The 26417-nt window shown below is 38.6% G+C and overlaps 1 protein-coding gene across 1 annotated transcript in view; it reads right to left on the bottom strand.

Moving 5' to 3' along the window:
• LOC122805262 (dynein axonemal heavy chain 11-like) overlaps nucleotides 1-26417 on the bottom strand; it is a 4596980-nt gene that overhangs the window by 859384 nt on the left and 3711179 nt on the right. Inside the window, exon 61 of the mRNA XM_044075350.1 lies at nucleotides 21336-21571. Coding sequence (XP_043931285.1) covers nucleotides 21336-21571 — 236 coding nt within the window. The remainder of the gene's footprint in view (nucleotides 1-21335; nucleotides 21572-26417) is intronic.

The raw sequence follows: 26417 nt of genomic DNA, 5'->3' as shown, positions 1-26417 counted from the left end.
AATAATTGTACTTTGTTAGAACATATGTACTTTTTCTCACTATAGTTTATTATTATTATTGCTCTTATCTGGTATGACTGTAGTCACCTAAGCTGTGCCTGCATTTGGTCCAGTGAAATCAGTGCACTTCCCTAACAAGCAAACAAACAAAAATAAACAAACAAATGAAAAAAATAAAGACAATAATCTACAATACTTCTGTAGTCAAAAGACTATGTTCTTTTCATGCCTTCATTTCTGTAACAGCAAACAAGGCATACAGTGACCAGCTCTTTAATAAGATATAGTTAGTGCAATAATATGCTGTTGACTGTTGGGTGCACTTTTGTTGACAAGATCTGTTAACCTGGGTGGCCTTAGTGTTGATTATTTTAAACAGGGCCTGCAGTCACCTGCATGAGGATTCTCATGGTCTAGGTTGTTTCATAGCTCCTGTTGTTCTGAAAAGTTTTTGTTCCAAATGTCATTCAAACTTGCTTTGCAAAGGGATATCCCTTACCACAAACTTTACACAGTATGGTCACAAGTGTGACAACAGGCTTTGTTTACAGTTTAACTGAAACAATATTTAGGAATTTGAGATATGACTCACTGGATTACTTCACATAATATTAACTTCAATAAGGAAGGTATGAAAACCAACATTAACACATATTTGCATAAATATTGTTGTATACAAACATCTGAGAACTAATCAGCAGCAGCCCAGTGGTTTAGTATTACCTCAGAACAATACATGTTCTACCTAGCAAAACCTTGCTGTATTTATTCTGAGATTTTTTAATATTTATTTTTGTCCAGTACTTCTACAAATCTCATTCTGTTTTGGCTTCATATTACTTTTTTCTTCATTCCTCCTGCCTGAACTGAAATGGACCTCTGTAAATCTCCTGACTGTTTCTCTTCTTGGATCTGCTATATGTTAAAGTACTATTTAGTACTGGAAGACAGCATTTGCTAGGACCTTGTATCTATGCTAAGGCTCAAAGAACAGTTGTAAGGAACCAATTAAAAGAAACATTCTGATAATCCTTGATAAAGCAAGCAAATGACCTTGGTAATTTGGGTCTATATTAAATCAGTGAACGCTTAAAAAAGTGAACGCTGATTTATTGACCCCATGTAAGCGAAACCTTACAATCTTGAACACTTACAACAGCGATTTTTTTCCCAGGGGAAAAAAAAATCGCTGTTCCAAAAAAGAAAAAAAAAAACAAACTTTAAAACATTATATAAAGTGGGGGGCTGTGCCCCCCCCCCACACCTCCCCTACTTAAATATACCAACTGTGAGATCGCACCACAGTGACAAAAATGGCAAAATAATGAAGTTGGCCAAGCAATTTATTTCCCAGGGAAAGAATTTGCTTATATGCCATTTTGGTATTTTGCCATTTCATGCTTTCAAGTTCGATCAAGACGCATTAGAAAAAATGCGTCTTCGATCATATAATAGGGAACCGCTAATTTAGAGCCCTAGAGCACATTTCACATACCTTATCTTTTTCATATTCCTGTTTGCTCCAGTGGCACTACAACAGTGGTATTGTCCCAGATTGTTAAATTAATTTTTCCAACATGGTTTTACATCAGACAGAACCTGTGCCACTTGAGATGAGTTTGTAGCTGCTCCAGACATGTCCTGTTGAACTTAAACTGAGTTTCATCTTCATGGCATTTCCACTACTTACAGCTAACTGTGAATTTTAACTTGTTTATCCCTTTCCTCACTGTTAATCACCAAGCTGCTTCCTATCCTAATGTCTTCAACAGACATAAAGATGTTATAGCTCCTTCTCTTCTACTCAGTGTCACTTGGTGTTAATACTCTGGAAATTGATGTCTGCACCTCACATTTACTGCTGTTTGATTCTGTTTTTATATCTGGATCTTTATGTGTGCCAGCACTCTTTGTACAGCAGGATGCTGATGAGCTATACTCTGATCTGTTGAGCTGGGCAGGTGCACTCCCTGCTCTAAATAACAGCAGGGAGAATCAAAAATCTAATTTCAGCCACGGTACTCTGTAAATTTTAAAACAGATTTGAAGCATCATCGTTTGCTGAGTGCTGTAATAGCTGACATCATTATTATTTAATGTGAAGAGGCAAAAATAATTACTTTTCTGATGCAAATGCATGTGAATTGCTTTGCTTTTTGTCAGTAGACATAGATAACATTTTGTTTTGCATCTGTTTGGTCAAAACTGGTTCTAAATTGTTGAACACTATACAGGATTTTTTCTGCAACCTCCTTTGTGCCACGAGAAGAAATAATTGCTACTTGCTGACTAATAGAGACATTCTTTTAATTATAGAGTATATTTATAGTGTCCTTGATGTCATCAAAAACACAATACATTTCCCTAAACTATGCAATCTCCATTAAAATGTGGTATTTTGCTTAACCACATCATGCTGCACAAATTTTACACATGCACAGCTGTTAAATTTGATCCTCAACACTATTGTGACTTGCACACTGATTGTTCAGCAGCTTATATTCTCTTTAGCACTGACCTCTGCTATATTTCTACAAGAAATAAAAACTATCTTATAGCATTTTCCTTTAAGCTCATATTGAGCAGCTTTTATTAGGTAAGCCATCTGATAATCATGATGGGCACCACAACACTCAAAAGTTTCACATTATAAAATATTCTGTAACATGATTTTTTTATATATTTATTTATTTTCACAAACAGAGCTGTCCCTTTGTTTGTCTGCCACCTCAGAATACACACACTCATGAATTCCATACATTCTCAGCACAAAGTATAGATGTGTAAGTCCTACTTACCTGTAATAGTAGATGCTTGAATTCCTCACTGCCTCAGTCACATTTTAGGTTATCTGCCAAGGTAACCCAGTACTAGCCAGCTTTCAAAAGCTCAGACTCACCTCTCTCTCTCTCTCTATTCTTGTGAAAGCTGATTGGCTGAGAATATTTTGAGAAGGAAGCTTTCAGCTGTCACAGGAAGTGAGTGTTGAAATGTTTTCACTTCATCAAAGAAGTTGAGGAAAGTACCTGTAGTGAGAATCATTTAGCAAGGGTAAATTTTCAGCCAGTCACAATATCATATAAAAACTAAATAAACAACAACCACATCAAAGACTGAAATCCATTTCAGTTATGCACAGTTTGGGGGATGGCAGGTGGATGCTGTCACTGATCCAATGAGGAAATCAAATATCTACTGTTACAGGCAAGTTGGATGGGACTTGCTCAACTGTACTATGTTCATTGCTCCCACTGCTCATTGGCATTTTGGGTAGATTCCCAAAGCTCACCCCTGCCTGGGACGTGGAAGGATAAGGAAGCAGGAGCCCCTGGAGAAGGTACTAGCACAGCCTGCTCTGGACCTTGAAAAGGAATCCATTTTGTAGTGCTTTATGAAAATATGAACCAAGGACCAGGTTACTGCCTTTAGAATGCTTCTAGAGTCCTCCCCTTTCCAATATGCCACTGAAGAGAATAAGACCCTTAGCTGAGTGAGTCCTAACCTTGCCTGGAAGATGTTTACAATGGAGGAAGTAACAGAAAACAATAGCAGAGGACAATCATCATGTAATGGTTTACTTAGAGACAAGTTAACCATTCTTATCCCCCATACAGGAGACAAACAACTGTCCAGTATTCCTAAAGGAATTTGTTCTGTCAAAGTAGTACCTCAGCTGCCTCTGCACATCCAAGGTATGTAACATCTTTTCTCCCTTGTTTTTTGGATCAGGATTGAACACTGGGAGGTTGATGGCTTGATCCAAGGTAAATTCAGAAACAACTTTAGGCATCAGTAACAGATTAGTGTGTAAGACAACCCTGTCCTTGTGAGAAATCAGATATGGCTGGCCCAGCATGAGAACTTCCAGCTCACGGACTCACCTTGCAGGTGTCATAGCAATGAGTAAAATAGTCTTCCAAGTAATGAACTGTAAATCAGCCTGAAAAGCAGGATCAAAAGGAGGTAAGGTCAATTTTTCAAGAACAAAACTAAGATCCCTGGGAAGAGGAATTTGCTTTCAAAGGGGGTCTCATGTGCAAGACTCCTTTCATAAATGTTTTGACCACAAAAAGAGATGAAAGAGGGAAGATCCATTGGCAGACAAGCTGAGATGGCTGCAAGATACACTTTGATAGAAGCAAATGACAAACCATCTCTAACTAGCTCAAACAACTATTTCAAAACCAGAGGGGTTGAAACCCTTTTGGAACTTCAGTTATTGGCTACACACTACCTAGAAAACTTCTTCTACTTGTAAATGTAAGATGTTTAAGTTCATAGGTTGGTACTAGGCTATCGGCCCTAGGGCCTATACAAGCCTAGTCATAATAATTCCCTGGCTATTTTTTCCCACACTATTTACTTCCTGGACCCCTGTCTAGCAGGGCGACTGATGTGATCCCTGGGGTGAATTTCCTTTCTCCCATCCAATTGTTAAGGTTCCTTTTGAAGAGGGCCAAAGAGGCACTCTGCTTGACATGTATGGGTAGTCTATTCCAGAGTCTGAGGAGTCTCTGGGTCAGGAACCTATCCCTCCAGCATGTTTTGTTTATTGTGATGACAAGGTTTAGATCCCTGGAGCATGTGGCTTTGAGGGATTGGAATTTCCTTAAGTGTAGCATGTCCAATAGCTCTGGGTTTGACATGGCCTTGTATGTTAAGCAGAGATCGCCTCTGAGTAGACGATATGTGGCAGAGTATAGCTGGAGTTTTTTAAGGTGGTCAGCATAGGGCATCTGCTTTAGGCCTGTGATTCTTTTAGTGAGGTATTTTTGCGGTCTTTCCAGCTGTTGCAGATGTCTTGACAGGTACATACCAAATGGGGCATTGTAATCTATAATGGGTCTAATGAGGGATGAGTACAGTGAGACAATGACCTCCTTTTTTCTGGATGAAAAGCCCTTAGTGATGAGATGTGCCACATAGAAGTATTTCCTGACTGTTGTGGCGATGTGGTTATCGAAGGTGAGACCACTGTCCACCTGTGTCCCGAAGTCTCTTATCACACTTTCAGTATTTAGTGTACTGCCACCTATGTGGTAATTCATGGGTACATGTTTTTTCCCAAAGGGGATAACTATACATTTCCTGGCATTGAGCTTGAGCCCTTGGTTCTGGCACCAAGTATCTGTTTCTGTAAGGCCCTTTTGTAGAGTATCCACATCATTTGGAGATTCAATAATGGCTCCCAGTTTGCAGTCATCTGCAAACTTTGTTAGCCAGAGTCCCTTAGTATTGGTCTGTAAATCAGATAAGTAGATGCCAAACAAGAGTGGTCCCAGGACTGAACCCTGAGGTACTCCACTTGTCACACGTCTGGAGCTGGATTTGGAGTCAGCTACTTTTACAGTGTGGGTTTTGTCAGTAAGCCACTTGGCAACCCATCGAGTGATGTAGGGATTAATGCCCAGTTTAGTAAGTTTATCTATGATTCCAGAGTGGAGGATGGTGTCAAAGCCCTTGGCGAGTTCCAGATAGGTTGTGTGGACCACCTTACTCTCGTCCACGGCTCTGGAGACTGATTTGAAGAAGTCAATCAGGTTCAGGAGAAAAGATCGGCCCTTCATGAACCCAAACTGGGTGAGGTCCAGTGTTTGAAGGTTGCCAATGTCTTTGTTTATAAGTTCCATGATAATACGTTCCATGGCCTTGCAGATCAGGCTCGGCAGACTGATGGGGTGGTAGTTCCTGGGATCCAAGGTGGATCCCCCCTTGTGGAGTGGGATAACTGCAGCTGTGCATCACTCAGTGGGCATGAAGCCTGAGGTGAGGCTATGATTAAACATGACACTTAGGTGAGGTGCCAGTTAATTTTGTAGTTCATGTAGTACACAGCCCGGGATGCCATCTGGTCTCATGGATGCTGTATTTTTAGCTTTGGAGAATGCATTTTTTACCTGTGTGGACGTTATTACCGGAATTTGGCAATCTTCTGATATTGAGATGGGCCATTTAGGGGGTGAGAGGGGGGTGAAGTTGGCACTGAATCGATCTGCCAGGATATTGGCAATATCCTTGGGATCAGTATATCTAATGCCATTCTCTTGTCGCTCAGAGCAGATCTGAGCATTGCCATTTAGATTCTTGACATAGTTATAGAATGCCATGTGGTTGTCTTTGGAATCTTTGGCAATTTTATTTTCGTAACTAGTGGTAGGTTTTCCTGCTTCCTTAAATATCTGATTCACATTCTCATGGAATAAGTGCCTAAATGGTATCAAATTAGAACATCCAGGTTGTTAGTTGCAATTGCTCCAAGTTGGAGTATACCATTTGCCCATGATGCTGTGTGAGCAGATACAGTCTGTGAGGAAGCTTGTGGTAAATGCCCTCGGGCAATTCCATTAAAAGGGAGAACCAACTCTGCCTGGGCCAAAAGAAGGTTACCACAATGATCTTTAGTAATTCTTTCTGAATCTTTTAGAAGTACCTAGGGAATCATTGGAAGGAAAGGGTGGAAATCCAAAAAGGACATTCCTGACCATGGGAATGATAGAGCATCTGTCTTCTGAGCATTGCTGTAAGGATGTGCTGAACAGAATTTTTTCTGTAATCTGTTTTGAAAAGAGGTGAACAGATCTATTGAGGTTGTCCCCACATCTGGATAAAGTTCTGGAAGACCTATAAATGAAGCCACCACTCATGAGGTTCTCTCCAGGATCTCCTTAGTCTGCCTGCCACTGTGTTGTGCTCTGACAGAATGACCAAGGCCTAAAGAGTCAGAGAGTGCTAAAGACGTAGCTCCCAGGCCATCATTGCTGACTGACAAAGATTGCATGACCTTGTACCTCCTTGATTCGTCATGTATCATGCCATGGTAGTGTTATCTGTGACCACTTGAAGGTGACCTGGAGTCCATTAGTGGTGAAGAACTTTTAAGGCATGAATCAGTGCCAACATCTCTTCTATGTTTATGTATTTTGACATGTCCTGAAGATTTCACAAGCCTTGCACTTGAAATCACATGGACACCGATCCTCCCACAAAATCTGAAGAGCCCTATTGAAGAGACTGGACTGAGATCTAAAGAAAGATAAAAAGAAGGAAAGGGAGTCCTGAATTCAGAGACAGTTAATCCCTCCACCACTGCAGTTATTGTTTCACAAATCCCAGTACTGGTACCTGGAAATCCAAGGGATGAAGGTGCTGGGTCCAACATTTCATCAAGTATCACTGACTTTTTCTCATGTATAGTTGGGCTAGTGGTATCATGAAGATCATTGATGCCATGAGGCTTAGAATTTTGAGGAACTGTCTAGCTGAGGCCACACCAAGAAGAGAGAAATCCAAGAAAATGCCCTGATAGGTCATAAATTAGTCTTTGGGCAAGAAGGCCATCCTTTTTACTGTGATTAACTAACGCCTCAGGAAAACAATTCATTGGGAATCTGTCAGGAAGGACCTTTGAAGGTTCAATTTGAAGACCAGGTGGGAAAGGAGGGATGCAATCTTATCTACAGACTCCAAGCACCTGGATACAGAATCTAGATGAATCAGCAAGTGGTCTAAATAAGGAAAAATGTGTATGCCTGAGTTTCTGCAATAGGCAACCACTGGGGCCAGACACTCTGCAGTAGATAGCCCAAGGTGTAATGTAGAAAACTGATAATATAAGCCAGACACAGCAAATCTCAAACATCTCCTGAAAAAGAGAGCAATAAGAATATGACTGATAAGCATCCTTGAGATCTACAGCCATTATGAAAGAGAGGTCTGGAAGCAATTCTAGGACCAACTGTAAGGTGAGCATTTTGAATTTTGGAACTTTTACAAATGTTTTTAGAAAGAACAAATCTAGGACTGGTCTCCAGGAGTGCACCTTTAAAAAGATTCTGGAGTAGAATCTTTTGCCTTTGGGTATTGTAGGCACAGGTTCTATGATCCCTGGTTCTACCAAGTAATAGAGAATTGGAGGAAACAGCTCTGTCTGGTCTGGTGTATGTAGGGGAATTCTATTGAAAAGGGGAGAATTTCCTATCTACTCGCAAGTGTATCCTGTCCAAATTGTTCTCAGAATCCATTTGTTTGAGACTATTTGTGGACAAGCTGCAGGCTAGAGAGAGAGCCTTGGGGAAGGAAGAAGACAAGGAAGGGCAGGAGGGGAGATGGGAAGCTCTGTGATGAACACAGTCATTCATTTACATGGGGTTGATCCTTTTTTGGAAAGGAAACCCCCTTGTTTGATTTCAAAGAATTATCCTCCTGTCATCTCCCTTTTGGATCCCTGAGTTTAATTAGCTGGGATTTTTTTGTTGGTTTTGCCTCTTGAAGGAAGACACCTTGTTTGAGGCATAGCTCTCAACTGTACATATTTTCACAGAATGACCATATTTATGCCTCATATTTTTGGTCTGTTCCTCATAAATGTTCTGGTTTGCAGCAAATCATTACAGATTGAAGTCACTTAATAATGACATAAATTTGAGTTTCAGACTTAATCTCTCAGGAAATGCATGCTAACACAAATCCTGTTAATCTAGCAAGTTTATAAATTTATAAGAGCAATATTTAAAATTTGTCCCTAATTTTAGCCCTTTGTCCTCCGATTAGTTTAGGCTTTGTCCAGATTTCTTGAACTAAGAGGTTGAGAGGTATGGTTTGGGGAGCACTTGGGTACATAAAACATCTCAGATACTCCATACATTAACTTGCCTCTATCATCCCACTGTTTGAGAATTTGTGTAACACAGGGCCCAAACACGAATTCAGAACTTAAATGTGCATTCCAAATTTCAGCTTTTATACCATCGGAGAAGTTATGATTATGTAGCCAAATACACCACTTTAATACAGCACAAGCAGCAGCATTACTCAAGACTGTATCTACACATTCAAGCACACTTCGGAAAGCATGTTTTGAAACCTGAGTCAAATTAGAAACAATTTCACCCATGTAAGACTTTTACTGTAAAGGTAAGGGTGCAGCAAAATCATCCAAACTGTACCCATACTGTAAAATAAATGTCTAGAAAAAGACACCTTTTTGTCCTGAAGATCTAACCATTTTCCCTCTTTGTCAGAGGGGTGTTGGGTTAGATGAAGCCAATGACTTTTTATTTGATCAGTCAGCTGGGGAGACCTTACCTGCGTTAGCAGTCAAATGAAAAAGAGATCTCTTATAAATGTTAAAAAAATCCAAGTTCTGAAATATTTTTCTGTCAAAAATTTAAAATAAAGTAGAATAACAACAGTAAAGACAGGCATGATTAATTCACAGTTTTGTCTGTGTGAGACAGCCTCTAGTGTCTAACAGCACACATACACACTGCACTTCTGACAGAAATGCTGAAAGTTTCCTTAAGAAACAGTAAAAAGAAGCATGTGTCAAAGGTAGAAGCCAAATAAGCACAGCTACAAGCAGAAACTCCCTTGGAAATTACCACACTCAGTGACAGAAATAAAATATTGAAATAAATATTTTTAAATAATCGTAAAAATAGAGACTGAAAAATAAATCTAGTAATGAAATGAGAAGAAGGGGGTAGATTGGGCTTATCTGAGCAATAAACTGGTAAAATCACCACTGGATCCTATGAAGAGTCAGAAGACTTACTTCTATGGATGGCAGAAAAAGACTGAACACTCACCTCCTGTGACAGCTGAAGCCTCCCCCTCAGGATGTGCTCAGTGAATCAGCTATCACAAGAAGACAGAGGGAGAACAGTCTGAGCTTTTTAAAGCTGGCTAGTACTGGGTTACCTCTGCAGATATCCCAAAATTCCAATGAGGCAGTGGAAATGATGAATATCTCCTGCTCTACACTCTTTTGTCTTTAGAGGAAAATTGGTCACTTGAAATAGAAAGCACAAGGAAACAGTAGAAGAATCCACCCATTACTGCAATCAGACAATTTTTTGGACATTAAGAATATCATGCCATGTCTCCCCTATGAAAGTCATATGCACAGTGAGATCTACTGATTAATAAAATGAAAGACAGAAAGAAAGAAAGAAAAGGAATTGTCTGAGGCAAACAGGATATAGTCACATAGAAACTGAGACTTTGAGAGAGTAGACACATTAGGAAAATAGGAGAAAAACATATAAATAAATATATACATGCAAACAAAGGGCAATTAATAAGCTGAAACAACAGTAAAGCAGCTGCAAATCTGAAATACTGAGTGTGATACAGAACAACATTTGTAGAAAGTGATATTGTGTCAGATATTCTGGAGAATGTAACACTGCTCCATCAATAACCATTTTTCTGAAATGAGAAAGAAGCTTGATCATTTCCTACATTTGGTCGTTCCAGGGCTGCTGATTATTTTGATGGTGTACCTAGAGAATTAAGGCATTTGGGCATTTGTTCACTCTGGTCATGGTTCTGGAATTTACAGCTTACAGGACAGAGCTCCCAACAATGTGCGAGTTTAAATGTTCCCTTAAGATGTACTGTATTTATTCAAACTGACTTTTGATTAACTATGCATTCTTAATCTGTCAAGTCTCTGTTCTTATTCCATAGCTTATTTTTATTGTACTTCCAATTATGCTCATATTATCTTTTTGTATTTGTCTTGTTTTATCACCTTGTATGCTGATGTCTATTTTATCTTCTATGTCTTTTTATTATTTTATGATTTATAACTACACCTCTGTTTACTATACATTACTTAGTTGTAAGAACTTTAAAATGTATGCTGCTGAGTTGAAGTTTTCTAGGATCTGGTACAAAAGTTGTTCAGGATGTGGTATAACGGAGCTGTCATGCATGAATCCCAGTGGTCACTAAAAGAGTCTGAATTAGCTTCTGTACCAAACCTGAGTATGAGATAGCTTACTACATGAACATGTCTAGCACCATCATATACAGGTCAATTACTAAAATTTATAAGGTGCTTGTAGCAGTCATCCTCCTCAGTGTCACACAGAAGCCCAGCCATATCTCTCACCTGAGTCAGGACAACTCTCAACAGAATCAGGGACAAATTCATAACTAATCAAAGACAACAGTTGTTAAACTATTAGTACTATAAACCTGAAACAGTGACAGAATAAAGAGGTTGTGAATCAATATACATTTTCTCAAGTAAAAGAAGCCTATAACTTTAATTATTGTCATTATTTATTAAGTGTAATTCACCACTTTTTCTCTAAAAGTCACCACTTTTAGAAGGGAATTAAGAGGGATAGAACTAAAATTTCAGTCTAAATCAGGGATCTTCCTGAAAATCAAGGACAATTAAGAGGTAAGAGCCCATCTGAGAACCAAACTACAAGTAAACATTAATGCCATTGGAATGCTACAAATAAGATACAACCTGCATTACAGACATGATCTCTTCTCCCAATATGTTCAGAAGGCAGTTTTGTTCTTTGCTATGACTAAGACAAAGACACCACTAACAGTGAAACTAATAACTTCTATACATGTCTTCTTCTGACACTATACACAGCAAACAGGCTCCTCAATCATTATTGATGCCACTGAAGGTATATATCCAAGCTATAGCTAGTTACTGACACTCAAACTTGCACATGAGTTGTGATAAAATACAAGGGTGGATAGCAGGATGACGGTATGTCTGCAGGGACTGGTTATATATTTTATGGCCTAAGCTATCAGACCTATCCAAATAATAAAGGGATAAACTCTTTAAGGCAGGCAGCAGGTTTGGGCAGAGCTGTGTCATATTAAAAACTGGGTTTAAGGAGTGGCATACATTTAGATTAAAACAAGAAATGGGGCAGTAACCCAGTTCTGAGAAGCTTTATGTAACTACTTGCTGATCTGTTAAACTAGCTTAAAGTTGAGGAATTTTCCCCTCAGGACCTGTTGGGTAGTTGCCAAGAGTTGAGCTGCTGTCATTGAGGTGCTGTAGGTAAAAAGAGAGAGAAAAAGAGAGAGAGCGAGAGGAAAGTTCTGTATGAACTACAAGAAAAGCTAGTCAGTTTAAGATTAAGTGAAAACTGAGACCTGTTTGAAGGAAAAGGAACATCTTAAAACAGTTTGCTAAAAATGTCTGGATATTTTGAACGCATGCTGCAACTAGTACTGTTTAAAACGACTGAAACCATGACTGTTTTAAAGACTCATATCAGTTTTCTACTACCGAAAGGTCTTTGTTACATTGAAACAAAGCTGGAACTAGTCTGTGTAAAAAAGGCTGTTACTCACTGGAGGCAGTTGTATTCGTTGACCAAGAACTTGTGAAATTCTGAGCCCTCTTCTTGTTTTATGTCAAGTTATTTGTGTTTTTGGTTTTAAGTACAAAGAACTGTTTTCTAAGTGGTCCCAGGTGCTTTATTATCTAGACTGGCAACAAGAGAGAAACATACTACAGAGTGTATGATCAGATGTGGTTTTATGAGTATAGTACTGTAGGCAGTAGGGCAGTTTGATAATAGGGAAGGATATGGTGGTACATAAATAAGCAGATTGCATTCAACCATGTTATACCCGGACCAAAACAGATATGAAAGAAGTCTGGAATAGCCAATTAGCCCCAGTGAGGTAATGGTACGTTACCTACAACTAATGAGTATTATTTATATACTTGCCAACGTGTATATCTATGCTAGGGTAAGCTATACAAAGCAAATATTGCCAAAGTGAAAATATTTATAATGCTATATGTTATAAATGTATCAGCAAAATCATTGAAAGTACAGAATTCTCATTTTGTTCATTCACTGACAGGCAAATTAAAAAAGCAAGTTCCTGAGGATATAGCAGATTAATAATTAGCAGATAAACCACATAGTATTACTGGGATGAGTCCTGATTTCTGGGCCAGTTTCATAGCCAAATATAGTATACTATAATGTTTAAGAAGCACTAACTATACATCACATAAGCTGTAAACATTCATGAGGGTTGATTTCTTGGATATACTGCTGGTCTAACTATTTAAATAGGAAGAATTTATGGCTAACAGACTTGCAAAAAGGCATAATATACATAGTATATTGTGGTCTCTCTGGATTTATTTTTATGCTATTTATTTTTGCATTTTTATTTGCAGGGTAATGCACTCATCACAACTGACCTATTTAAGGCATAGCCTGGGTGAAACTGTTTCAAACATAGTTAAGAATATAGAAGGTTATATACATCGTAATAGCTTTATGGAAAAATTTAGGATAAGCAGTACAAAACAGTAAGCAAAGAATATAAAGTGTAGATTATGTAAGATAAAAACAAGTCAGTAAGTGGTTTAAAGCAGCAATCAAAAAATTACATACATACATTATGAACAGTAAACACAAGTCCGTGGTGGGTAGACAGGTAGAATAATGCACTGTTGGTTAAATGAGCTGAGAAAGGTGCATACATTTTTTTTCAGCAGGAAGCTTTTAAGTTCCATCCTGGAACATCAGGAATAATCACTGATATCTTTTAGGTCTGATGAAAGAGATTGCCAGAGTGAGGGAGCCAGATGGGAGAGATTGCCAGAGGAAGCCACAAAAGAGAAGGCATGTTTTATATGGTGGAGTTTAGTAGAGGGCTGTGAGCTCTTTGTGAATAATCTCTTAGGTTATAGAAAGAGGTTTTTTCCATATAGTTTGGCTTATAAAGGTCTAGCAGTTAGCACAGAGAACTGAGGCTATGAACTGTTAATGGGCTACATCCTGTAGTGCAGGGTTGGATTTCCTCAGCCAGCCACCATTTAGACTTGTGCTGTGGCACTTGCATTAAGTACCAAGTTCTCTAGTCTGTGTACTTGGATAGGTAGGGGTTCTAATCTCACTGCAATCAATGTGTGTGTGTGTGTGTGTGTGTATGTGTGTGTGTGTGTGTGTGTGTGTGTGTGTGTGTGTGCATGTGCGTGTGCGTGTGTGTGTGTGTGTGTGTGTGTGTGTGTGTGTGTGTGTGTGTGTGTGTGTGTGTGTGTGTGTGTGTGTGTGTGTGTGTGTGGTCACTTGGTTGACATTAGAGAAAGCATTTTGAGAGTGGGAGGTTGGTATAATGGTTAAGGTGTTTTCCTTACAAACACGAGGTGGATAGTTTGATTTTTACATGCTGTAATTGGGTAGGCTAAAAATGATCCACAAGGGCAATTAACCTAGTACTAATCTATGAACATTTTTTGGGAAGTTGGCATAATGGTTAAGGTATTTGCCTTAAAGACAAAAGATGCAGGGTTTGATTCTCACATAGGGTAATTAGCTAGGCTTAAAATGGCCCACAAGGGCAGTTAGCCTAGTACCAATCTATGAACCTATAAAGTTCAGAGAAAAAAAGGTTGCAGATCTGAGTAGCAAGGAGGAAGTCTGCTCATTGCTTAAGCGGGAACCATGCTTCCTTGTTCAGGGTTAGGCAGTGGTGTTCATTGGTAGGAAAAGTCACAGATGGAGTTGGTAATGGTTTGTAATGTATTAATGTTATTTTTTGGTGGTGTAAGTAATGGTGGGATAACCATATTTAAGTTGGGAGAGAAAGACTCCCAATGTTATGGCAATAGTGGATGGTGCAGTGAGAAAGGGTGATATTATTTAGATCAGGGGGAATTCAATTTTGATCTTAAGTATGTGAGAGTGAAAGTTAAGTGACTGAGACAGATTTCAAAATAGATGTATTTTCAGAGATGATATTATTTTGAGCTGAAATATTTATATTTGGGGTGTTTGACAGTTTCTGGGGAGTACTAAACAACATAATTTTGTTTTTCTGAAACATTCAGAATAAGGCTGTGGTTAAGTAATCACTTGTATGCAGCATGCCACTCTACTTGCATTTGGGATTGGATTTTGGTATGAGAGTGGCTGTACCTGTATATAACCGTACAATCAGTGTATAATATGAGAGGAATGTGGGACATGTCATAGGGATATTTGTTGATAAAAAACAGAGAATAGAAGAGGGAAGCATAGTGCCTTGTGGGACTTATTTGCTTAGAAGAAAAAAAAATGAAACCAGGATAGGGTATCTGTGCTGATGCTAATTTCATTAAGTTCGCTCATGAGAAGATTTGATCAATAAGATCAAATGTATTGGTGAGTTCCACAAATGAGGCTCCTGTAAGGTTGCCTTTGTCTGTAATTTGCAAAATGTCATTAGTTAGGGTCCACAGAGGAGTCATTGTGCTGCTTCCTGATCAGAAACCATGTTGTTTTTGAGATACTACGAGGCATTGATTGATATACTGTGATAACTAGCTGTAGACATTATTTCAAAGAGTTTGTCTAGAACTGGGAAGTATAGATGCTGGATGAAAGTGGGAGGAGTTACATGGTTGGGCTGTTTTGGTAGTGGTTTAATTAGAGCAGTTTTCAGACTGATGGCATGATGTAGTTGGAGTGACAAAGATATAGAGGTGGGTTAATGGGTGGACAAGGTTCTCTCTGCAGTGAGATATGTGCCATGGGTAAAGGCTATCTTAGCTGGGGGTGTCATTAGGGATATTGTCTAGTAATTCTGAGACCACTTTTGAGAATATGTGTTTGAAGGAGAAGGGAAGGAGGGGGGAGAGAGGTTCATTATTTATATAGCTAACAGAATTGTTAATTTTGGGAAGGCTGCTTAATTCATGTAGGAAATCTAAACACAACAGTTTTGTTTTGCCACAAATGATTTTTGTCATGGAGTTGGGTGTCTTTTAGTATAATTCTGCCTGTTAGGATGTTCATGTCTTCCCTTACAATTTTAGCATAAATAAGAAGGTGTCTCTGTACATTTTTGTGGAGGAATATTTTGTGACTACAGGTTGCTTGCTTGACTACGTTTCTGAGGAAGGCACGTGAGGTATGATATTAAGTGGTAGGATTTATTTTTGACCATTTCCACCCATCATCTATAAACTTGAGAAGGTGTGCTGGTTCTTTTATCATCTTTTTTAATGCATTCTCATAAGTCTTTGGAGTTGAGGGGAAGCATTTATCTTGCAGGTATAGAGTGTTGGTGAGGGTGAGGGTGATGGTGGCTTAGTTTGGATAATCTTCTGAAAAAAAGGTCAGACCAGGAGGAGGAGGAGACTAGGTGGTTCTTGAGTTTGACATTGTTGTTGGTTGCTTGTGCCCTGAAGGATTTTAGGGCTGGTGAGAGATGTACTGCTTGTTTATTAATGGTGAAAATGATGGGGACAGTGGCCACTTAAACTGGGTGGGAAAATTGTGAGGTTTGTAATGTTGGTTATAAAGTTGGTGATGGTAAGTTGCAGGAATCCATGGTCAGATAAGAACTGAAAATGTCTGCAAAAAGGGGGCTTGAGAAGTTGAAATAAAAGTTCCCTAGTGTGATGATGTTGCTATTTTTATGGGTGGTAGAGAGGGTGTTATTGATGATTCAGTCTGTGTATGTGCATAGACCAGGCTATAAAACAGATCCAGAAGGGGTTGAGGAAGCTGGAGGTAAGAAATGAATGAGAAGGGAAATAATAAGACAATGTCAATAGTAAGCAAAGAGCAGACTTTCTACAGTCTCAGTTAAGTAACTCTTCACGGAAAACACAATAACAAATGCATTCCAGTAATTAGATACAGCAATAAAGAAACTACAGGATATCTCCAGAATACTACATGCCTATATTCCTTTGATTTAAATGGAGAACAGACTGTACTCCTTTACCAGTCTTGACTGGGAAGGGCTGTATTAGAATTCTGCTCTGGGGAAGCCATGCCAGTAGGAGAATGGCTGTGGATGTGGACCTGCGGAAAAGAGGGTAAGAAGTTGCATGAAAGGATGAAAATCAAAACAAGCAGGAGGAGGAAATGATTCAGGCATAGTATACAATACATTTGCATACATAAAAATAGTGAATTTATATTATAGCATGCTTCAGAAGAAACCAGACATCTACATCACTAAATAAAATATGTAAAGCATATGTAGAGGAACAATACACAGTAGCTCATTGCATACTTGCCGTCTCAGTTCTGACTGATGCTTGGTGATATCACATAATCATCATTAGCAAGTTGCAAGAGATAGGTACAAGTACTGAACAACTACAATTAGATTAATACTTTGCTCATTTCCAAGAAAAGTGCTCCACTTAAAGAAATCCCAATCCCTCCGAGCTACACGCTCTAGGGACCTAAACCTTGTCATCACAATAAACAGAACATACTGGAGGGATAGATTTCTGTCCCAGAGACTTCCCATACTCTGGAACAGACTACCTATCTTTGTCAAACAGAGCTTCTCATTAACACTATTCAAGAAAAATCTTGATGATTGGATGGGTAATAGGGAATTCACCCCGGGGATCACTTCTGTGGTTCTGCTTGACAGGGGCACAGGAAAATAATTTTCTTGGGTGGCGAAAGTCAGGGTACCTTTTTGGCTAGGCTTGTATAGGCACTAGGGCCAATAGCCTAGTACCTACCTATGAACCTATAATAGTTTGGCCAGAACATTCAGGTACAAACAAAAAAAATTAATTACAAAAACATTCTTATTAGGCAGTGGGAAGAACAACCAACCTGATACTTGCTGTGGATGGGGTAAGAGAGGGAAAGAATGTGGAATGATTTTACTCTTGATCAGATCTGGGGTGTTTGCAATGAAAATGCCTTCAGGATTAAATTGGTGAGGATAGCAGAGTGTGATTAGAAAGGAAGTAATATTACAAGTGGGGAGGTCTAGTGTGAAAAAAGAAATGTTTGTGATAAGTATAGAGACACATATGTTAGTATAACTGAATCTGTGCATGCACTCGCACAGGCCATGTCGTAAAACAGACCCAAAAGGTATGGAGGATGACAAATGTAAGAAATGAATGAGAAGGAAAACAATAAAACAAAAGTACATTTAGCAGTGATATAGGCATCAAAAAGTGGATTATCTCAAACATAAGGTTAAGGTTACCAAATCAGACTACATGTATTCCTTACAAAGCATTCTGTGGTGCCCATGAAAAAGACCATTAGCAAAGTAAGGCTCATCAGTTAGAAAAATAATAAGCCCTGCACACAGAGATATACAAGAAGTTTGTGTATTATGTATTGTATGCTCTTCAGGATCATGTTTCATAGACATCAGTCATGGCTCTTAACAGCAGTGTAGAAATGTCCCTATTTCTTTATGAGCTAAACAGCAGCATATTGTATACAGTGGTGTATGTTGTAATCCAGCTCTCAAATTCATTCCCACAGACCTCTGCAGCTCAACAACTACTGTACTGTGTTGCATAATCTAAACTTCCCTCACAGACATAGAAAACTCTCTCTCAGACTACCAACTGATACTCCTAACAAAACAAAACAAGTGCTCTTCTCCAACACAAGAATTTTGCACCTCTCCACTCCTTCCACCATATATTCCACCAACAAAACCAAAATTAAACCTTTAGAACACACCAAACTCCTTGGAGTAACAACAGATTCAGGCCTAAAATTAGACAAACATATAGCATTATCCATCAAAAACATCCATAAAAAACTAGGATCATTACACAGAGCTATGCCCTCCATTACTTACAACACCCAACACTCCATTGTCAGGTCCCCACCTCCTCTCCATCCTTCTTTATGCTTCCCCTGTTTTCACTAATGTCTGAAAATCTTATGTAAATAAACTAGAGTCATGTTACAATAAAATAGCTAAATTCATCACTAGCCATCCCTACAGATTTCATCACTGTTTCGTCCTTCGTGAACTAAACTGGATCAAACTTCCTAATCTATCACCGAACCAACTTTACGCACCTCATTCTTACAAACTAAACAACTGCCCTGCAATCAAAAATCTAATTCAGGAACACAACAACTCCAGAATGCTTTGATCTTTGATCAAACTCCTTCTAAAAGTCACAAAGGCTAACAATAGCTTTGTGGACTCTTTCTTCTCCAATCAGACGGCCAAAAAATGGAATTCCATTCCCCAATACATTCAATACACCTACAATAATTCCAAATTCAAATCACTTCTTAGGGAACACATAATAAACAGCTGGCTATGCTCCTGCACTACACCAAGATGAGCCTTCAGTTCTCGCTCACCCTACTTACACGTTAAATCTCACTCCACCTCCACTCCTAATCCACTCATTCCTTTCTTTCTCTCCTTTTCCTTTTTTCCTCTATCCTTTTTATCTTAGCCCAAGCATTTCTTCCAGACCTTCCCTTTTTCTTCTTCTACCTTCTCTCTCCCTCTTGTACCAGCTAAAGAATAATATACTTTACTATCTCTTGTGGTTCTTCCAAAGGGACTATCTGGTAAAGTATGCCTTTTCTTAGAATAGAAACAATGTTATATTCTCACTCTAAAATACTGTATCTTGTTTAGACTGCTCATGTTGACATGTTGTGACGTATTTTTGTCCCACTTTGTAAATACTCTGACTATTTGTAAATCTGTCGTTATTTGCCTAAAACATCACCCATTTCTTTACTATTAGTTAACAACTACTATCTCCTAATTAATAATTATTGCTTCAAATGTTCCTAGAATTAGCTTAGTGGATCTCTCTCTATTTGATAGTTAATAACTATTGCTGTTAATGTTTTTTAGTACTATTGCTATAAATGTTCTTACATGTAATCTAGTGGAGCTTTTCTCCCCGTGCCTCCGCTGAAAACGAGCTTCTTGCCCAGAAAGACTTTCCCGGTAAATAAATGTAAAATAAATAACAGTATACCACACAACAGTAGAGAACATGTAATACTTCTGAACATAGATGTACATTGTTGCACTGTGCTCTACTGTCATGCCTCTGATTCATAAAGATATTAATGTCAATAAATACTATGTCAGTATTAGGCTGAATACCATAATATAAGGAAGGGATCTGGAATTGTGTGAACTCTCAGTGATGTGAGCTTGGCAGCACAAGTGGGGCAGCAAAAGTTTGTTTAAAGTAGCAGGTTTGCCTGCACCATATGGAAATCTATTGTTGGTAAGGATTTTTCCATAACATAAATTGGAGGATCTGGGCTTTTTTTGTCAACACTAATATGTCACTCTGAATTGAATGCAAAGTGACATATAATTGAGGAAGGGGGATTTCTGCATTGGTAAGTGCACCACTATTGTACTGTAAGCAGCTAATGTTGTATAGGTTACCCATGCTTAGATCAGCAAGTACTCTAGTGATGATAATTAATTGCTGAATTATGTACCATTTGGGATAGGAGGGTAGTTTGCATATGTACTCCATGTAATGAGTATGGTACTTATACAACCACATACATGGTTGTAGCTCCACTGCATACCAATGGTTATGAATAGGGCCCAGTAATTCTGACACACTAAGGTGCTTCTGTTATATTTATATCAGCAATAGTTATGAATTTATGCTTACCTACCTGAGAAAAATAAATGAGCCTGATTCATCAGTGGTTTTATGGCAAACAGATGGCTTTACATTACTCTGTTACAACATTATTTATATGGTTCAGTAGTAGTTATAGTGGTTACAGCCATGCCTTCTGGATCACTGGAGCCAAACACATATACATTTTTTGATCACTCTTTGCCATGGCTGCCTGTGAATCATCATCCCTTACCTAGCCAGTTCATTCTTTCCTTCCCTTCCCTATCCTATCATTGTGGTAAGGGTCAAATGGGAGGGGTCTTCAGTTAGATGGCTATTTAAGGTGGTTCAAAGATTTTATCTTTGCCCCTATACTTCTCTACAGGATATGCAATGGCTGTTAGTGATATTTGTCCCTCACTTCCTCAAGGGGTGATGCCTGGAAGCAGCCGCTCACCCTCCCATCATACATGGAAGTGGTTTCCGCAGTCCTTATGGGTGAACTCGTACTTCCCCATGTGATTCCCCAAGCACCTTCTAGCCTTCACACAGAGACACACACACACACACACACACACACACACACACACACACACACACACACACACACACACACACACACACACACACACTAGGAGAGGGGAACAGGTTACACCACTTCACTCTTCTCATTCCCTGCATGGCTCCAACAGTGCTGTGGCCACTAATCAAAATCCAGTTGGCCACCATCCCCTCTGTGCCACAGAGGCAAGTATAGACACATATACATTCTGATGTGCCAAGTGTACTGACATGACAATTATTCTACAGAATAATACAGTTTAATTTGCAAACTTATTTGAACTCATACATATATTATGAAGTAATATTTGTTCTTTTTAAGGCACATAAAATCTTCAAATGCAGAATACAATAACTAATGCCAATCAGAACTTGAAAAGATGCCTGCACAACAAAGTAGGATGTTTTTATTATAAAATATAGTATGCTTGACTGAGTTGTCATGCACATTTTATAATATTTATTTATATACTATTACTTAAAACCAGGCATTACTGGAACATGCAAAAAGCATTACCTTATGTAGTATAGACCCAAGGAGAAATATTTTGATTTCCTTTTAGCAAGATTTAGCCTAACAATTTAATGTCTGAATAGCTTATACTTTGAGGAAGAATGAACTAGTGCAGCTTACCCTTTCTGACCCAAGTTGATAACTTTGAGATTAGACCCATATTTACTCTTAATCCACTTGCTTCCTTGGAGCTGAGGATCAATAAGCAGAGGCCATCGCTCACAGTTTGTGAGAATAGTTGCATTCTGTGTAGACATTTTATCACTGGGAAGCCCTTCATTGTTCCACTTGGCAATTGTTGCATCATCTGTCAGCAAGGAGATTGGCTCAAGACCTTCTGTCATTGGGATGGCAAACTGTTTAAAGAAAGTGCTGCAGTTACTTATTAAGTGAAGAAATAAAACACCATAACATCCAAAGTTGTTCTTTACTGCAGAGGAACTACTCTCAGACTAACAGGTTTTATTCTAAGTGGTTAAAAAATACTGTACTATAATTTTTAATTAAAATACCAGGCATCTGTTTTACAGATCTGAATGCACCGAGTGTATTATAAACTGACCAGAGAAACTTCAATAGACATGTAATGTATATCCAGATGTTAGTCTATCAGAATTTTGCATCTGTACAAATCAAGTCAACTTAAGAACTAACTGAAAAGTTAATAACCTAGTTGATATTATATCTGCAGCTGCACTGATTGTGATATATAATGAGATAAAACACTCATGTAATATGCCATTACACTATCAAAGTCCTGATTTGTAACTGTCTGTTTTGGTCTGTCTTTCTCTGACACACACACACACACACACACACACACACACACACACACACACACACACACACACACACACACACACACACACACACACACACACCCACTGTGTCTTATCTTCTCAGTAAATAAACGGTTGCAGTAATGCTAACGGATGGAGATGTATCCAGCCAAAGATACTTCATGTACAGCTTGTAATATTTTGCCAAGGATACTGCATGTGCACTTATATACCAAAGCTAAGGCTCTGCTTCCTCATGCTTCATATGCTCAGTCTTAGACCTATGCATGAAAACTGCAGGCTGGTACTTAAGGGATGCACTGGGTATGAAAATCCTAAGAGTTTTCTTGTTCCAGAACATACACTAAGGCTGGCTTAGAAAGATGACAGACTTGGGTAAAAATAGAGAGGAAAGGATAGGCAAACAGGGATTTTATCCTGGCTTAAAGAAAAGATGAAGAAGATTATGGAGGGGTGGGGGTAGGGGTGGAAGGAGGGTGCATTTATACCGCAACAGTGATCTATTCAAACATATTCTGTTATGATAAGTTCTTACACAAATGTACTATGTACCTCATTAGATCAATGTTGCAATAATGCTGACAGATAGAATGATTCCTAAAGTTTGTAGGTAGATTGGGAGGGGGTTATAGAAAATAACAGGAATCCAGTAATCCTTAAAGGATGGTTCTGGTAAATCCTGTTCTGGCACTAGAAAAATCATCACTTTTGTAATGTTTAGTAAAGTTGAAGGTGAAGACGAAGTAGTTACCGCTATCATAGATTAGGAGCCAAGCCACTTGAAAATCACCCAAAGCAGCAACAGTTCTTTTTAGAATTATCTTTACTACGATCTTGTAAGCATTTTTCATGGAAAGAATAAAAGAGAAATAGCAAGAGAAATCCTTCCAGGCACGGTAAATCTAGATACTACAAGACCTTGTTTTTCCCCTTCAAAGGAAATGAGCACTTGATTAAATTTTCTAATTCGTTAGTCTTGTGCAAGGAACCTTAGTTGTCACTGTACACCTATTATTTATTTATTTATTATTTATTTATTGACATTTGTTAACCGGGTTTGTCCATCTGGGCTTGTGGCCCATTTTCAGTGGAGACCCGAGGAGAAAAGCTCCAGTAGTACATTTTTAAACAAGTACAATTTTAAACAATATTGATATAATAGCAGTCATAGCAAAAAGATTCACATATGTTGGGTTACATGCATAAAGTTAAAGTTGCATTAAAAAGAAGCTTAGTAACATAATTTTACATTGATATAGTTCAATAGGTCAACAATAAAATATTTTGTTTGTATAAAATTATGCAAATGCATAGTAGACACATTGGAGAGAGAGGTGCAATGAGGTACTAAGTATGGACCTTTGAGGGTACATAAAGGGAAGGAAGACTAGGTAGGGTCATGGCAAGGGCAGGTTCTGGAATTGAGAAAATAAGCTTTTAGTTCATTTTTAAAGTGTGAGGTGTGGGAGATTGAATGCAATTCAAGGGGAAGTTTGTTCCAAGCATGGGCAAGGGAGTGTTTGTAGAGTAGTTTGCCTACATCTAGTAAATGAAATAACTTTTCTCTTTATTTGAAATTAGAGAAAAATGCAGGTAGGTGTATAGATGGATTTAAAGATATCTCAGTGACCACTCTAAGCATAAAGGAAGAATTACTTTTAAGGGACTCCATGGTTTAGTGGCAGACCAAAAAAAGGTAACAGACATGAGAGATTGTAGCTCAGAAACCCTTTTTGCAGAGGATAAGGCCACAAGAAGAACAGTTTCCATCTACAAAGTTTTAAAAATGCAGAAGAATCAGGTAAAAATGAAGGTATGGCTAATTTCACAAGACCATAACTAAAGTCACAGGGAAGAGGAACATATTTTCTTGGGAGGGGGAGGGGGGCATAATGTGCAGGGGACCTTTAAGAACTGTTTGAACTCTGAATGCGAAAAAAGAGGTGGGTCCATAGGAAGGCATGACAAAATGTTTGACAAATGCACTTTAACAGATCTATAAGCCAAATCAGAATTTTGCAGCTCATACACATACTTGAGGTTGCAAGGAATCCCTGCTTGATGGGGATCTATTCCTCTTTTTGGCAGAAAAAGAACATATTTTCCAGTTTGAAATATATGACATTCTAAATGCAGGTTTTCTAGTCTCTTTCATAACCTGTAATGTTGTTGTGTCTTTCGGATTTTCTCAGTTAGGGGTCGCCACAGCGGAACTCCGGTCCGCTAATGATTGGCAGTATATTTTTATGTGCCGAGTTGCCGGCCCTGATGCACAACCTTCAACGAAGGAACGCACATTCAAGCATGTCTCCACACAGAAGACACTCTAGCTGAGAATCGAACAGGACAACATCTTTCTGTGAGGTGACAACGCTACCGCAGCACCACCACTTCATAACCTGTAATATGTCCTCTGAATAAAAATGCCTGAAAGGAATTAGAATCTTATAACCCAAACTGTGACACTGAGTGTATTTATAGTTGCCTGAATTACAGTGCCTTTATGTTAAGTAAGCAAGCTCATCCGGTGGGGTAATATGCTGCAGTTCGTCTTGGCTAGATGAAAAGGATGAGAGAACCAATGCTTTCTTCGGCAAATTGGAGGACACCAACATTATTTTGAGACTGTCCTTCTAAATCTTCAGGAGAATGATTTGTCTGAGAGGAAAGGGAGGAAAAGCACACAGGGATTTCCCTTTCTTTTGGTTTCCAAGAGAATGGAATCTTGGAGCAAAACAGTGAGATAACTGTTCAGAGTAGAAGCAAAGAGATCTTTATTGGGATACCTCACTGGTGGACAATCTGAAGAAAAATATCTCTCCTCGATATCCATTTCTGAAGGTCTGCTCTGGATCTGGTCAGACAGTCTGCCAAAGTGTTTTGTTCTGTAGGAATGTAAAATGCTCACAGGAAAAGATGCAATAAAGTCCATTGTTCCAAGCAGTTACTGCCAGTCTGCAGAGGTGGTATGACTTTGTGTCCCAGTTTTTGTTGATATGCCACATTACTGTGATGTTATCTTTTAAAACTTGGTGAGTTCCTGAGGACCAATGGCAAAAGAGAGATTGGAGCAAGGGTCAACCCTTTCATTTCTTTTATATTTATATGCTGTCTTCTGCCTGTTTTGACCAAAGTCCCTCTACTTTGAAATCATTTCAACATCTGATGTTTCTTTTGAGACCTGTTTGCAGTGGAGGCAGAACGAAAAGGGACTTTTGGATTTTTCTTTATCTTAATGATCAACCAAAAAAGTTCTTTCTTCACAAAAGACAAGAAAAGAATTGGGAACGACAGAAGATGACAGTGTTATGCCCAGATAGATTTTAAGTACCACTGGATCTTCCTCATGTGCAGTTTTGTAAATAGAATCTTTTGAATTGTGAATGCTATATAACTCACCACTCTCAAGAATTTTCCTTGCAGAGGACATGGGATGGTTTGGCAGGGATAGAAAAAGAATGTCATGGATTGAGCCTTCTCTAAAGGACAAAAGGTCATTATTGCGGTTGTACTGAGAAGTCAAAACACCACACTTACAAGTATAGGTCTCATAACCGGTACACGGAACCAAAATTCACACATCACCAGTCGGCACCTTTATCCAAAGTAATGCACGCTAACTTTTCAGCTTTCAGCAAATCATTTAATACATAAAAAATAATGGCCAAAAATAGACTGGATTTGGCAAATACCTTTGTCGGTATAACTGATGCATTACTTTGATTTAAGGTGTTGGCTGATGATATGTGCACTGAGGAGTCAACCATGAAACACTAGAGAGTAAGCAGGATGAAGAATGGACTTGCTGAAATTGAGAGTGAAACCTAAGTTTAGAAACAGACTGTCAGTGAATGACAAGTCTTTGTGGAGAACTAGCCTGAATTAAGAAGTCTTCCGAATAAGGATATGTGTGGATACCTTGAAATCTGGAAAATGCTATGACAAGGGCTGGCACTTTGTAAATATTTTCAGAGCAATGGAAAGCCCAAAAGACAAAGCAGTAAACAGAAAGTGATATCCCAAGACACAGAATCTTAAAAATTTCCTGTGATCTGGATGAGGAATGATATGAAGGCAAGCATCCTTTGGGTCCAATGTAACCAGAAAATGACTGGTAAAAATCAAAGGGAAAAGCCTTTGGAGGTTAGCATCCTAAATTTTAGAATTTTCAAAATAGTGTTCAGAGCCTACAGGTACCTTCTTTTCTTGGAACAAGGAAAATCCTGGAGTAAAATCCCTTTCCCTTTCTTTCTGATGGTAAAGGATATACTCTATTACTCCCTGATGCAGAAGGTCAGAAATGACAGAGAAAATCAAATGCTGATGTTTGACGGAACTTGTGGAATTCTATGTTGAAGAGGGTGAGAATTCCATGATGTCATGTGCCCTTTTTGAATGATTT

This window comes from Protopterus annectens, chromosome 6.part1, assembly GCF_019279795.1.
Source record: "Protopterus annectens isolate FY-2018-M chromosome 6.part1, PAN1.0, whole genome shotgun sequence".
Lineage (NCBI taxonomy): Eukaryota > Metazoa > Chordata > Ceratodontiformes > Protopteridae > Protopterus > Protopterus annectens.
The sequence above is the reverse complement of the archived record's forward strand: the minus strand, read 5'-3'. Positions and strand labels throughout refer to the sequence as shown.